Consider the following 14,573-nt stretch of genomic DNA (forward strand, 5'->3'; position numbering starts at 1 on the left):
ACAGCTGTGGGACACTGGAAAAAAAAAATCACTTAACCCCCCTAAGCCTCAGTTTCCTTATCTATAAAGTGGGACAATAAGGACCACATCCTAGAGATAGAGCGCGACAGAATTTAAGCTCAGACTGTGGGGATTGCTGCAAAGGCTGGAGGCAGGAGGATGCAGCCCCCTTACCCCGGGGAGGAGCTGTCCTTCGTGCAAGGCAGGGACATCTGCATGTCGGGAACTCCAGCTGGAGGGACTCTCCTCCCCGCACAGGTCACAAGCCCGCGCTGGCAGAGGCTGGAGGGGGCAGGAGGAGGAGCCCGCGTTTCGAGGTAAGGAGGGGTGGGAGGTGAGATCCGGAGTTGTAGGCAGGGGGCGGGCCCTCTAAGGTGGAGGTGGGTAGGGGGCGTGTCTGGCCGCCCCAAGACCTCAGGACTGGAGGGATGGGCGCTGCCGCCTCCCCGCAGAGCCCCCAGCTCAGCTGGCTCTGCAGTTGAAGCGCGGAGGCAGAGAAGGTGCCCATCCAACCACCCGGGATCCGGATTCCGCCCTCGGAGCGACGTGCGGCCCGGCGCCCAGGTAGGAATGGGGGAGGAGAGGCGCGGCGCGGCCGGGGATTGTCCACGGCTGGGGAGAGAGGTCTCCGCACCGACCCGCTCCTTCTTTCAGCCTTCTCCAGGGGCGATGCTGGGGAGATGGGGGACCGGGTCTTCCGCCCCCGTCAGTATGCTTCCTCGAGATGGGGACGAGGGAAGTGAGGGCGCCCTTTTCCCTCGGCCGGGCGGGGGCGGAGCCTGGCGCACCGCCCCCCGCAGCCCCGGGTGGAGGGGACCCCCCCAGGGGAGGGGCTCCGGGCGAACGCTGCGGGGCGTCTCCCTCGCAGTCCCGCCCGCCCTCCGGCCGCCTCTGTCGCCGCGCGCTGCAGCAGCGCCGCCTTCCCTGCGCAGTCGGTGTCTCGGCGTCGCTGGGTGAGTGGGGGCGCCGTGACCGGGGTTGGGGGATGCGGGGAGGGGCAGCCCCTGAGCCGGGGGCCACGTCCAGGGCTCGGCAATCCCGCGGCTCCCCGCGCCTCTGGGGATTCCTCCCGCCCGGACTGCGGGGAGCAGGGGCTCCCCAGGCGGCGCTCGGCGCTCTCCAGGGTCCTGACCGTTGCGTGGCCAGCCCGGGGGAGTCGGGGCTCGGCCTCCCCGGAGCGCCCCCTCCCGGAGGGGTCACGCGCGGGGCGCTCTGAGAGCTGCAAGAATTGAGGCGGGGGCTCAGCGCAGAGCCGGGGGAGGTTTGGAATGGGAACCCGGGGAGGGTTTCTCAGGGCGAGCCGCGAGGTTGCTTCTATTTTGGGGTCTGAGGGGATCTTTGCGGGGACAACAGAATCTTCTTCCAACTGGGAGGGGCAACTCCGAGGGTGGCAGGGAGGAGGGGGTACCCGAGAAGCTCCCCTGCCCAGCGCATCTCTCTGCCCCCAACCCCGTGACCCAGTTCCTTGGCCCTTGAGGAGGGGGTTCAGAAACACACCTCCCTGCCCAGCGCCGCGCATTTCCCGGCCCCGTCCCGCACGCTTGCTCTGTGGTCCTCTGCCTGGGCCAGAAGAGCCTGATGTAGAAAGGAGGGGCACCAACTTACAGAGACACGCATGTGACACTGCTGAGGACACGCACAGGCCCCCAGATGATCTCACGGCTACATTCCCTTCACACTGTGACAGGTGCGTACCTGGTCACATGCACATATAATGCACAGAAACGGAGGTAGATGAAAACACAGAAAGACAAAGGTAATGCAGAACCCGGGGACACACACCATGCACGAGCACATGCATTCTCACACATGTGCCCGCCCTTATGTGCACAAGGAACCCCCTTGCCCTCTCTCTCTCCTCCCCACATTCAGGAGAGGGGTCATCGCACACTGCCCCCGACCCTACCCACGGCTGCCTGCTGGCTCCTGTCCGTTGCGTTCCTTTTGGCCTCACAGTCAACCCCTGCCCTGAGGAGACCTTTCAGGACTAGATACAAGGGGAGCGCTGGGGGAGCCTGGAGGAGTCTCCTTAGAAAAGGGTCCCTAGCAGGTTTGGGAAGGGGTGCAGCTCCCTCTCCTGGGGCCTGACAACATCCCTGGAAAAAGAAAGGGAAATGACAGAGGTGCCTGAAGGTCCCACGTGCAGCCGGCCATGTGAGAGGTGCTGGCATGTGAGTTGGCGTGTGATGGCATGTATGAGACATGTGGGGTCGTGGGCTGGTATGTCTTGATGTACAGGTATGGAGCTGTGCTGCCAGGTGTCAGTACCTGGGAGTGGTGGGTCGGAGATGTTTTCTGTGGCTGCCTGGTGACCCCTGGGTGGTGTGGGCTGGTCTGTGAGCAGCATGGGATCCAGTGAACGGATTTGGTGAGCAGTGTAACGTCATACGTGTCAGTGTAGACTTGTTTGCATATCGTTTTACAGGGTATTTGTGATACTCGTGTACATGTAAATTTTATTTATGTAACACATATGTAGCGCTTATTATTGGTGTGGGCATGGCTCTAAGTGTTTCACATATATGGTGAGGTAAGAGCTATTATTATCCCCACTCTACAGATGAGGCAGAAAGAGCTTAAGGAACTTGCCCAAGGTCACACAGCTGGTAAGAAACAGCTGGGATTCAAATTCCGGTGATCTGGCTCTGGGACCCAGAATAACATCCATCCTGTGCCGCTTCTTGCCAGGCACACCTGTCGGAGACAAAAGAGCTCTGTCTGGGCCCCAAGTGTATTCTGTGGGCAGCAGACATGGTGAGCGAGGTGAGGACAGTGGTGGAAGGAGGACCGGAAGGTCTCTCTGCACCTGCCTGGGCAACTCAGGGACTCAGTCCTGTCATCAGTGGCTGTGTGGCCGGTGCACGCCTCTGAGCCTGCCTTCCTATCTGGGAAATGGGGCTAAGCCCACACTCCCCCTTGTGAGGGTGGAAAGGTGTGCACGTTTGCAGGCTTGGTGGCTGGCCCCAGGGAGGCCTCCGTAAATGTGAGCCCCTTTCCTTCCTCCTCCTCTGATTCTGTTCCTGGGAAGGTGTAGAGTGGGTTGTAGAGGCAGAGTGCCGGAGTGCAGCTGGTGACACTAGGCCAGTACCTCTTTTGCTGGGTCAAAAGAGGTTGGGGTACCTGGGGCCCGTTCTGGAGTAGTGTCAAGAAGGGCCTGACCACTCCTCTCTGTCCCTTGACTCCCTGCGGGACCCAGGTGGGACTTGGCTTTGCGGTCATGGGCAAGCAGAACAGCAAGCTGCGGCCAGAGATGCTGCAGGACCTGCGGGAGAACACAGAGTTCTCGGAGCTGGAGCTTCAGGAGTGGTACAAGGGCTTCCTCAAGGACTGCCCCACGGGCATCCTCAACGTGGACGAGTTCAAGAAAATCTATGCCAACTTCTTCCCCTACGGCGACGCCTCCAAGTTCGCAGAGCACGTCTTCCGCACCTTTGACACCAACAGCGACGGGACCATCGACTTCCGGGAGTTCATCATCGCGCTGAGCGTGACCTCCCGTGGCCGCCTGGAGCAGAAGCTCATGTGGGCCTTCAGCATGTACGACCTGGATGGCAACGGCTACATCAGCCGAGAGGAGATGCTGGAGATTGTGCAGGTGGGCCCGGGCCCCTCACTGCTAGGCGCAGGCCCAGCAGCTTGTCCTTACCCCCTTTTAACCCTCCACAGACACACGGTAGGCAAGTAGTGGCAGGTGCTACTTTCACAGTCCCATTGACAAAATGACTGATTTAAAGAAGCAGTGAGGAAACTCCGTACCCTTAGCCCAGAGTCACCAATGAACATTTTGCTTTATCTTTATATTGGTGCAATGCTTTCTTGTTGTTCTGAACATTGACCCTTTATCCTTAGGTAAAGAATGTATTTCCTAAGAATAAGGGCATTCTCTTACATAATTTATAATTTGATTAGCCATGTCAGGACATTTAACATAGAAATGATGCTATTATCTAATCTGCAGACCATATTCCAATTTTGCCAACTGTTTCCATAATATTCCCTAGAGCATTTTTTCCCATGGTCTAAGATCACGCACTGAGGTTTGATTTTTTTTTTTTTTTTTGAGACAGGGTCTCACTATGCAGGTCAGGCTGGCTTTGAACTCACTTTATAGCGCAGGCTGGCCTCAAACTCGAGGTGATCCTCCTGCCTCAGCCTCCCGAGTGCATGCACCACCACCCCCAGCTACATATCGAGTTTTGTTGTCACGTCTCCTTAGTCCCCTTTAATCTGGAATAGTTTTTCAGCCAAGTGTTTCATGACTTGACATTTGTGAGGCGTAAAGGACAGTTGTGTTTTACTGATCCTCATTTACTCAGGAAGAAACATGTTCAGAGAGGTCAAGGAATTTGCTTGAGGCCACACAGCCTGTGAGTGGACCACTCGCCTCTCATGTCCACAGTGCATCTAGATGCTCAGCCACTTTCCAACAGAGGGACCGCTGACAGCCCACTAACAAATGAGGTGCTTTAAACCCATGAACTCAGTGCTCCTCACTACAACTCTGTCACGCTTATCAAGGTGGAGGGACTTGCTGAAAGTCACACGGTACTTAAGTGGAATCAGGCTCAGGTTGGCCAGGCACCCAGAGCTGCCTTTTGTGAGGCCTCTGGACTCCTACTCAGGAGTTCTGGCTTCTATTTCTGGAACTGGCTTTATCTCTTAGGCTGCTCATCTGATATAAGATTTAGGGACCTGACACGAGTGCCCTTTCTGAGTACAAGCTTTTTTCCTCTTAGTACTGGGAATCACACTCAGGACCTTGCGCTTGCCAGGCAGGCACTGTGCTATATCCCCAGCCCCGAGTACACACTTAAGTGTGATAAGCATTAGCTTTATTTGGAGAAGTCTTCCAGAACCCTTATCCCCTCAGCCAGCACTGGAGATGGTCAGGGCCTTGGATCTCGGTTCCTTGCCCACTGCCCCTAAGCCTTGATGGCTTTCTTCACAGTGGTGGGGGGTGTTGAGCGCCCACTTCCCAGGCCACTGCAGGGATAAAGCGGACGGTGGTTCTAGCAGAGGGCCCTGCACATTCTTGGGACTCATGAGCACTAGCAACTGTCAGTCATGATTTCTCCTGCACGTATCCTCTGCTGTAGCCAGGATGGCCTTTCTCGCATCCCTGATTTGTGCTCTGGGCAAAGCTGCTGCGTTGCTTGGCATGAGCCCCTGTGGCTCTCCTGTTTCTCCGAATCTTTTCCCGTCCAGTCCCTCAGCTCTGCAGGCTGCTTCCCCTTCCATCTCACCCAGCCCCAGTTGGACCTCACCTTGGCCTCTCTTGCTAAGGGTCTGGATCCACGCTCTCCGGCGGGAGCGGAATGGCTGCCTTGGCAAATGATGCCCTTCCTGTGCCTGCTGCCTCAGTGTTACTGACTCCTATGGGCCAGGCATTAACTCTCACTTACTGGACACCCGGGACCTCTGGGAGTCTTGGTACAAGGGTCGAGGTAGACAGGGTGGAGGAGCACTCGGGCGTCAGCTGCACAGCAACAAATCCAAGGGAGGCTCATGTTCTTCCTGACCGTGAGCGGCCGCACTGGTGTGTGCTGGTAACTCGGTCCTGCCGCAGCCCCCACTCCGTGCCGCGGTCAAGCCAGCCCATTCCTTGGCATCCCCAAGACCCCTTTCTGGCTGGTCTGGCTACAAGGCCCCGGCTTCTGTGATGGCAGACACAGGTCTCAGACAGCTGGTGCAGACAGAGCTCTGCAAAACCCCAGTGCCTGATTAATGACAAGTAGGCTCCAGTGAAACTATGATCGGGCAGCAATTCCAGACAATTAATTAGGAGGCCCAGGAGAAGGGCAGTTGCAGGGAGCGTGGTCATTCTCTTAAGTCATTGCTCAGTCCTGCTCAGGACCCAGCCCGGTGCCAGGTGGTGGTATGATGGGAGGAAAGACTGTCTCCCGGGGCTCCCAACCTGGGGGGAGAGATCACTGTCAGGCTATGCTGACCAGCCCAGTGACAGAAGGGGACATCTGGGAACCCAGGAGACTGAGGACCCGATGGATGAATAATGTCTATCATATAAGGTGCTATTCAGTGACCTCTTACTGTCACCATCCACTGTTCTAGCTGTTGTATCTCATTTAATCCTCTAGACAATCCTAGTAAGGGAGACACAGTTACTCCCATTTTACAGATGGTAACTGAGGCTCACAGAAGTTAAGTGCTTGTCCAAGGCTGCACTGCAAGTGAGAAATGGATGGTACTGCAGGTCCATGCACATCCAAGCCCTCACTACCCAAGCATTCAGCCGGCAGCTGAGAGAGAGCAGGTTCAAACCTGGTCTCTGCCATTCATTCCTTTCGCCAGCCTTGGTTTCTAATCTGGAAAGTGGAGCTTCTCAGGGCTGATGTGAAACTTAGAACAATGCACACAAAGGACCTGACAAATCCTGGTTTTCCGATACATGGTAGCGAGTACTATGATTCCACGCAAAGCTTGTGAATGCTGGGAAATCTGGAGGGCGCAGGAGTGCTTGGTTGTGGTAGATTTACCCCTCCGGGGAGGGCGACGGTGCTGTGGTCAGAACGGGCAAACTGTGAGGTGTCTTCAATACCAGGGACCAAATGATTTGGACTTGGTACAGAAGGCTGTGGGAGGCGCCAATGGCCTTTAAATGGGGCAGTGCCCGCCAGGCGCCAGGCACGGGGCTTGTTTCTGAGATGTGGGCACTAGCTAGTGTCGGCGGTTCTTCTCTACACAGGAGAGACTAGTGTAGTCCTATAGACACATAATTACTTCCTGAGAGGCGTCCTCAAAGGAAGAGCCCCGAGGCTCTGGCCTTCGCGTGTGCCCTGACTCAGCTCGGGTCAGAGACGGCCTCGCTAAGAAAGCACGGCGTAAACTGAGCCCCGGGGAGGAGTGGGAGGGAGCAGAAGGCGCGTGGGGCAGCATCCAGAAGGAGCGGGGTGCACGGCGGTCTGGAGGGTGCGGTGAGTGACGGAAGGAAGTGAGGGGGCGACCTGCCGGACCGGGACACGGCAGTGGAGATCTGTGTTGGAAGGAGCCGCAGAGGCAGTGTGGGGACAGACCCGGAAGAAAGAGGCCGGAAAAGAGCAGCACAGAGGCAGAAGCCGGCCCTCAGGCAGGGCAAGTTTTAGGTATGGAAGAAGGGAGACTTTGGAGGTGTCAGTCTAGAAAAGCTGGGCGGTTGAGACAACAAATGGAGTCACTGAGCCCCAGGACGCAGGGACCCAGCCTATCCATGCCACGGGACAAGCACTCGGTGCTCTGTACGTTTAGCACGACAGTCCTGCGCCTCGTCTCAGGAGCTCGTGCACGTGGCAGCTGCAGCCCTCAGCCCAGCAGAGCTCAGGCGGTCCCTGCCCGCCGGCAGGTGCTCATTTGCATTCGTTTGCATAATGTTCCCGCCCCTGTGAAACCCCAGCTGCCTCAACGCGGCCCGGCGCCCCCTGCGGGCCACAGCCGGTAACGCAGGCCAGTGCCACCCCCTCGGCCTGGCGCCCGGGTCAGCTAAGAGGGGTGCGAAGGGCCCGGGTGATCTGAGGGGGTGGTGCTAGCTCGGAACCCACAAACCGAGGAGCGAGCGCCAGTGCCCAGCGTTCTAGGCCCTTGGCCATCTGCTCCTCGACGTCCTCCAACATCTCTTCTGATTCCCTGCGCCCTCCAAGTTTTGGCGCCCATTTGGAGCTTTCACGCTGCATTACCTCTGCGCGCGGCTCCCTCTGCCAGCAGTTCCTTTCCCACCCAGCCCCCCGAGGGGCCTCGGCCGGGGTCCGCCCCAACAGCCCCCTCTTCCGGAAAGCCTCCCGAGCACCCCCCGCGCCCCAAGCCCGTCCCCCGGACGTCCCGAGCCTGGCCCCCTCTTCTCACCCCCTGCCCTCCCTCCCGACCCCCAGGCCATTTACAAGATGGTGTCGTCCGTGATGAAGATGCCGGAGGACGAGTCGACCCCGGAAAAGAGGACCGAGAAAATCTTCCGCCAAATGGACACCAACAACGACGGTGAGCGGGCAGGGTGGGGCGCGGCGGGCGACGGGGGCGGGCGGCGCCCCTCCTTCCCGCGCCTCTCCCCGTGGGGCCCCCTCACAGCCCGCCTCGCCCCGCAGGCAAGCTGTCCCTGGAGGAGTTCATCCGCGGGGCGAAGAGCGACCCGTCCATCGTGCGCCTGCTGCAGTGCGACCCCAGCAGCGCCTCGCAGTTCTGAGGGCAGGAGCCGGCCCTCGGCCCGCCCCGCCGGCCGCGCCCGGCTCTCAGCTTCCTCTCCCTCGTGTGTACCCAGGCTGGGGCCCGGCCGGGGCCCGCCCGCGCGGTCTGCACTGCGGCGGCCTCTGGGACGGGGACCCTGCAAGGAAGGCGCCCGGAAGCAAGCTGGTGACCTCCCCTCCGGCTCGTCCGCCCCTCAGGGTCCGGCGCGCTCACCCGGACACCCCGCCGTCTCCCACGCACCCCAGCCCCGAGGCCAGCCCGCTCCCCCGCCGCGGAAGGTCGGGCTCGCCTCTGCCGGGGCTCAGCCGGGGTCGCTGGGGCGGCGCGCTCGGGTGACCGAGCCTGTCTTTTTACTTAGAGGGGAGAGAAGAATTCCAGGGCTGCGGGGGTTTGAGACGGGAGCTCCCTTGAGCCGCCCTTCCCTGCAGAAGTCCCTGCCCTTGCTGCCCCAGCTCCTGCCGGCCCGAGGCGGGACACAGATGGAAACCTCCCCGTCCAGCCGCTGGCTGTGGCTTCCCTGAGCCTGCCTGCCTTTTGCACTCAGATGGACGCAGCCAGCCACAGACCATGGATCTCTCGCTCTGTATTGGCCTCTGTCTCTCTCTCTTTCACACACACACACATACACGCACGCACGCACGCACACACGTACACGCGCCCCCGCGCAGAACCCCTCTACCACGTCCTGTGTGGGAAAGAAGTGCAGGCCCCTGGCCGAGCCCCACCCCATCCTGCATGCAGCCACGTGGAGCATCTTTGTTCTTTTTAATAACTTCCAAATAAAGTTTCATTTCAGTGCAGTGGGCTGGGTGGCTGGGGCCAGGGGCCGAAACACCCCTCCTGGGTCCCCAAGCGTCGACTGAGCGCTCTTGGGCTGGCTCCAGGGACCCTGGGGCCCTCTGGAACTTGACCGTCGCAGTGCAGGCTCGGTGGCAGGCCCGGCGGCCATGGGGCTGGACGAGGCCTTGGCCCTCAGAGGGTCAGCGGTGTGGAGCTGGTGCAGCTCCTCAGGTTGTGGTCCTCCAGGGGCTCCAGGCTCTGCATCTGTGGACACACAGCCGGCTGCTGCCCCTGGGTCTGAGTGGGGTCTGCTTCAGGACACCAGGGGTGTGGGGGTGAGGTGGGCTGGGGGGAATCAATATGCCTGGGCGACCAGACCCCTGGAGCGACCCTTGTTCCAGGCTAGTTTCTCTTTGCCCTCCTCAAGACGTGTTCTGGGCCAGGGAGAGCCAGCGTCAGCGTGTGGCTGAGCTGGGAAGGCTGGCCTCTGAGCCTCCAAGCCTCTCCTTTCAGTGCCCCCGTTCTCCAGATGGCGCTGCATACAGGTGCGCAGGGCAGGCCGGCCTGAGCGCTCCGGCAAGGGCTCCCAGGACGTGGCGGCGACTTACCATGTGGTGGCCACTTTTCCCCCACCAGGGCCTCAGTTCCAGCACGTGGTGGGTGAGCTGGATGCAGCGCACGGCAAACACGCTCTCTGCCACGCAGAGCACTAGTGAGATGCCCCAAAGGCACAGGCTGGAGCTCTGCAGGGCACAGGGCGCAGAGATGGCTCTCTGGGGCCGGGGCTGGAGGGCAGGACTCCCCAAACCCTGCCCACTCCGTCAAGGGCCGGGAAGCCCCTCATCCCAGGCCGAGGCACTCACGTAAATTCGCGTGGGGTCGAAGGGGCAGTCGGGTGTGAGCACCAGCAGTTCAGGGCTCCCAAAAGTGCAGACAGCTAGCAGTGCCCGGCCCTGGGTGGCAAGGGTCACTGCGATGGAGGCCAAGAGGCCGAGGGCACAGGTCAGAGAGAGAAGAGCACAGGCCACACTGGAGCTATACACGGTCCAGCGCTGGGTGGGAGAGGCCTCCAGTCAGTGGATGTCAGGCAACTGCACCTCCCTCCACCCCTGGGCCTGTACAGCTTCACCCCAGCCACCTACCAGAGCTGTGCTGGGGAGGTAGCGTGACAACACGATGGCTGCGATGCCGGAGGAGATGACCTGTGGGGGAGGCTCTGTCAACTCTGACCCCCATGCTGGAGGACAGCAGGGGGTCAGGACCACCCTAGGATAGGCTCCACGGATGCTCCCTCTCCAACCCCCACCCTTCATCCCACGCTGAGCTTAGGCCTCGGGCCTCCACCTGCGCAGAGGCATTGCCTCCTCATGGCTCCCCCCATTGAGCGTTATTTCTAAAACAGTTGCTCCCTGCCTACAACCTTCCGTGACTCCCCACTGCCTACAGCTGAGTTTAGAACTGGGGACCTGTGTGTGCCAGACCTGCAGGGTCATACTGGGGTGTATGACACATGTGACATAGCTCCCTGCAGTGGCAAAGACTGGAGAAAACGAGCTCAACCAGCAAGAACTGACACCAAAGTTACTATATTAAAATAACCCAGGGTACTTTATGGAGTAGAGTTCAACCCCCCTAGGAGACTTTAAGTTATTCTGGGTTCTCAGTGACCTATGCCCCGTCCTGTGAGCTGCTCAGCCCCGCCTTGGGCTGCTGTCCTTCCTCATTGCCCTGACGGGAACACCCATGTGCAGCCTGCTTCTGAGCGGCCAGGACCGCCTCCCTGCTCTTCTCCGCACGCACACACGCACGCACACACGTACACGCGCCCCCGCGCAGAACCCCTCTAACCCTGCCTCCATCTGGCTTCCAGACCACCCTGGGGCGCAGACAAGGGCCCCGGGGCACGGTTCAGCCGGCCTTCCCCCGGAGGTCCCCTTGCCGCAGCAGGCGTGGCACCGCGGGGCTCCAGCAACGGCTTTATTTCACTGGGCAGCCGCACTCAGGGCTTCAGCCCCTCTGGGCTTCGCCCTCCTCTGCAGGATGAGCTGGCTGTGAAAGCCTCAGACCTCCGCAGCCCAGAGAGGTTTGGCTTCTTTGTGTCCGCGGGGGGTTGGTGGATCCCGAAGTCTCAGTATCCTGTGTAAAGCGCTGGCGGGAGCAGCGAGGTTAACTGCGTTACAGAGGGCGATGGGGAAGGGGTCCAGCCCAGAGCCCATCCCCAAGGCCTTCCCAACCCTGCCTTCCTCACACAGCTGCCGGGAGGCACAGAGAACCGCAACTCCAAGGCCCCAGCAGGCCCCCACGGCCCTGTGATCCTGGCAGAGCCTCTCTGCGTGGCCTGGAGGCCAGGGGACCTCAGCTTCATTCTGCAGCCACAGAGAGGGCCCTTCCCCGGGAGGAGGCTCCGACATGGGTGCACCCCCGCAGTTGCGCCTGCCTCTCTGACTGTCAGGAAAGGCCTTTGTAACTCTGAGACTGCCAGGCCCTTCATTTCTGTGGTCTGCACACAAGGCCTCGCAGCCAGACAGAGCATGGCTACCATTTATCAGGCAGTTGCTATAGAAAAGGTCTAACGCTAAGCTCCTGCCAGATCAGCTTTCTTACGATCTCTAGAATAGATCTTGGCCATCCCCAACTCCACAGCTTTGGACGTGCCGTGCTCCGCACATGGAAGGCCATCTCTGCTCACTTTCACCTGCAAGCCCAACCACACCACACACCTGGGTTAGTAATTGCAGCCCACCTGTGAACTCCTATTCATCCATCAATACCCAGAGACCTTCACCCCGTGAAACTCTCTAGATTCTCCCAAGCTGCCCTGATGGTCTTTCCTTTTGCCGGAGGGTGGCTTGAGTGTTCTTCTACAGCATTAAGAACCCAGCTCACAGTATGTGCACTGACCACTGTGCTGAATACCTCGGTGGACGATCTCTTCCGTACTCACCAGGGCTCTCTGAGGTGGACATTCTTACCACCCCCGAGGTGCAGCTGGGAAACCGAGGCAAAGGGTTGGTAAGTGGCACCACAGGGGTTGGGCTTGGGGCTCCCTGCTCACCCACCCAGGGGCCAGTGGGAACTCATCAAAGACCTTCAAGCCCCTCTCCCTGCCAGCCATGCTCCCAGACTGGCCGTACCACAATGGCAGAAGTGACCGACACGATGTTGACCACACAGTACTGCAGAGCCACCGCGTCACGGGGCGCGGTCACGTAGCGCAGCACGGTGCCGTGCAGGATAGCAGCGGCGATGAAGCTCACGTGGCCCAGCACCACCAGCACCAAGCCCGTCTTCATCAGCACCTTCCGGAAGTCATCCACACTCAGGCCACCTGTGGGGACAGCCGGGTCAGGGCCAGGGTGCGGGTCAGCCTGCCAGGCTCCGGGGAATAATGGACGCTGGGTCCTGAGTCTATTTCTAGACCTGAGGCCAGGAACTTGCCTTGGCTGGGTCTCAGTTTCCACCTCTGTAAAGGGGTTCACAGTTCCTTCGTGAGAGTCCTTGGGACTCCGAGGTTGGAAAAGCACCCAGGCGGTAATAAGAGGTAGTTGCCCTGGCCGGTGCTCAGGGTCACGAGCAGCAGGGTCTAGCTCAGGTCACCAGCTCTAGACTCAGTGACCCTCCCTGTCTCCTCATTCATGCATTCATTTATTCATTCATGTGTTCACTACACAATCTTCACTGAGCACCTCCTCCAAGCCAAGCAAGCCCTCGGGTACTAGGTGAGCTTGACAGTCACTGTCGAGGCCCCAAGGAGCCCAGCTCATTGGGCAGGGCTCAGGCCCTGGGTAGTATTCAGTTTGGGCCTGACCTGGCCCACAATAGGTACTCAACCCAGTGGCAGAACTGAATGGCCGAGAGGCTGATGACTCATTGGAGCCCCCAGGTCTCCATCTGCCCATCTGTAAAATGGGAGGAAGAGCCTGTGTCTCGTGGGGAAGGAGGTCCATGAGTGCATGGGAAAGCGGGGCAAATTCGGGGGGAACTGGGCAGAGCAGGCTCAGTGCAGGGGGCATCAAGCGGAGCAGAGAAATTGGGGAAGGCTGGGACCAGGGGCAAATTCTAAGCAGCCCTTAACACCACGTCCCAGGGACAGGCAGTGCCTTCCTCAGGCAGGCAGCTGCTGTCTGCAGTTCCGCACCGGCTCCTGGCCCTGCCCTCAAGGACGCACAGCTGGCCCTGCGCTGCCTCACTCAGCCACCTGGGACTGGAAGAGGGTGGTCAGGCCAGAGCCGAACGACCCCCTCGTCCTTTAGCTGCTCTCGTGGAATGTGAGTCCTGTCCTAGGCCTGTCTCCCCACCTGTGGCAGAGAGGGTTGATCAAGTTTGCATACATGCACCGCGCACTGCAGCTAAGTTTTAAGGAAAAGAAGAAGGAAAAGAAAAGACAGACACAAAGGAAAAAAGCAATCACTCCATGGATGTGCTCGGGGACCCTATGCCGGAGGCAATCCCAGGGAGCGCGGGGTAGGGGCCACGGAGTCCTCACAGGCGTCCTTTTCCACCCAGCACCAACCCCTCCCCTCTCTGGCCCCAGACCCCCCAGGTATAAAACAGGCAGGGGGCCCGGGGGTGTGGCTCAGGGTTGGAACAGCTTTGTCAGGCTGGCTTCCATCGCCCACACCACAAACAAAGCAAAACGAAACCCAGGTCAGGGCTGGTCTTGCTGGCCTGTGACACCCATGGAACCTGCAGGGCCCTCTGGGGCTGGACCAAGTGGAGGAGAAGCAGAGGGCAGAGGATGGACTGGACAGGCCCGGAGGAGCCGGAGTGCCCTGCTCGCGGGAACAGCGAGCCAAACAGGAAGGGCATGGCACCTCTCCCTCCTCCCACCTACTTGTCAAGACCTGGCTCAGACCTGGGCTCGGATCTGGGCTGGAGACGGCGGCATCCCGGGACCAAGAGTCTGGTCAAACAGGAGACACAGGGGCAGCGTGGGGTTATGGTTACAGCACCCGACAGAGTCTCAGAGCAGTTCCGGGTTTTATTCCCAGCTCAGATTCTGGGAGCTTTTAGTAATGTGGATGACCCACTTTACTCTCAGGAGGTAACTTCATCTTGATAAATAAGTGCTAGGTGGTGGATGCTATTACCCCCATTTTACAGATTAGGAAACTGAGGCCCACAGGTCTTTTGGCCAAACAGTGAGGACTCTCGAGAACAGTCTGATGCCCAAGTACAGCATCCCGGTGCCCGTGGGGAGAGTGGGGCAAGCCAGTGCCTGTCCTGATTCCATTTGAGAGCCTTTGGCAAGGCTGACGGGCATCAGCCCTGGGCCCTGGGCCCCTGCCCTCTGCTCCTACTCTGGTGACAGCTCTCTCCAGCACCTCTAGTTCCATCTGAGGATTCTGGGGCAGCTGCCCCTCCGCAAGAAAGGAAAGTAGAGCCACACCAAGCAGCGACCCAGCAGCCCTCCTGCCCGCATCTCACTGCCTGCCAGCGAAACTTTAAGGCCCGGAGCAGGAAAGTGACCCGTCCCAGGCCAGGAAGTGAGTGAGGGGAGCAGGCGGCCGGGACCTCTGTCGCGCCGCTGTCGCGCAGCCCCCAGGAGGCTCCGGGCCTCCGCGCCGCCCCGCAGCTCACCGAGGCGCGCACACATGTCGCTCCGCGGCCGGCCGGCGTCAGCG

The 14,573-nt window shown here is 59.9% G+C and overlaps 2 protein-coding genes and 1 long non-coding RNA gene across 4 annotated transcripts; 1 reads left to right on the top strand and 2 right to left on the bottom strand.

Moving 5' to 3' along the window:
- Positions 1-452: 452 nt before the first annotated feature.
- Positions 453-8,969, top strand: Hpca (hippocalcin). Of its 2 annotated transcripts, none has more exons than XM_005395100.1 (4): positions 453-564; positions 3,197-3,595; positions 7,860-7,965; positions 8,070-8,969. In XM_005395100.1, the coding sequence occupies exons 2-4, from the start codon at positions 3,218-3,220 to the stop codon at positions 8,165-8,167; spliced, it is 582 nt and encodes a 193-aa protein (XP_005395157.1). In that variant the 5' UTR covers positions 453-564; positions 3,197-3,217; the 3' UTR covers positions 8,168-8,969. The 2 variants fall into 2 exon arrangements, with proteins under 2 accessions (XP_005395157.1, XP_005395156.1); XM_005395099.2 differs by lacking the exon at positions 453-564 and adding an exon at positions 845-953 and having other exon boundaries at positions 8,070-8,167.
- Tmem54 (transmembrane protein 54) lies at positions 8,920-14,573 on the bottom strand (the record flags this gene model as incomplete). The annotated part of the gene is given in 6 exon segments (XM_005395098.2): positions 8,920-9,213; positions 9,558-9,692; positions 9,813-10,001; positions 10,092-10,151; positions 12,084-12,277; positions 14,530-14,573. Coding segments are annotated over 6 exon segments (666 nt in total). The 3' UTR covers positions 8,920-9,141.
- On the bottom strand, positions 10,539-12,076 carry LOC106149682. Its single transcript, XR_001236004.1, has 2 exons — positions 11,554-12,076; positions 10,539-11,097 (listed from the first exon to the last, which is right to left on the bottom strand). It is a non-coding gene; the product is annotated as an uncharacterized LOC106149682 (long non-coding RNA).

Source organism: Chinchilla lanigera, unplaced genomic scaffold, assembly GCF_000276665.1.
Source record: "Chinchilla lanigera isolate Chin_1 unplaced genomic scaffold, ChiLan1.0 scaffold00051, whole genome shotgun sequence".
Taxonomy (NCBI): domain Eukaryota; kingdom Metazoa; phylum Chordata; class Mammalia; order Rodentia; family Chinchillidae; genus Chinchilla; species Chinchilla lanigera.

Bases quoted from the DNA above. Each gene is read 5' to 3' on its own strand.
- Hpca (XM_005395100.1), top strand. From the start codon at position 3,218: ATGGGCAAGCAGAACAGCAAGCTGCGGCCAGAGATGCTGCAGGACCTG. The intron at 3,596-7,859 runs GTGGGCCCGGGC...CCCGACCCCCAG, and splicing joins AGATGCTGGAGATTGTGCAG to GCCATTTACAAGATGGTGTC. The intron at 7,966-8,069 runs GTGAGCGGGCAG...CTCGCCCCGCAG, and splicing joins AATGGACACCAACAACGACG to GCAAGCTGTCCCTGGAGGAG.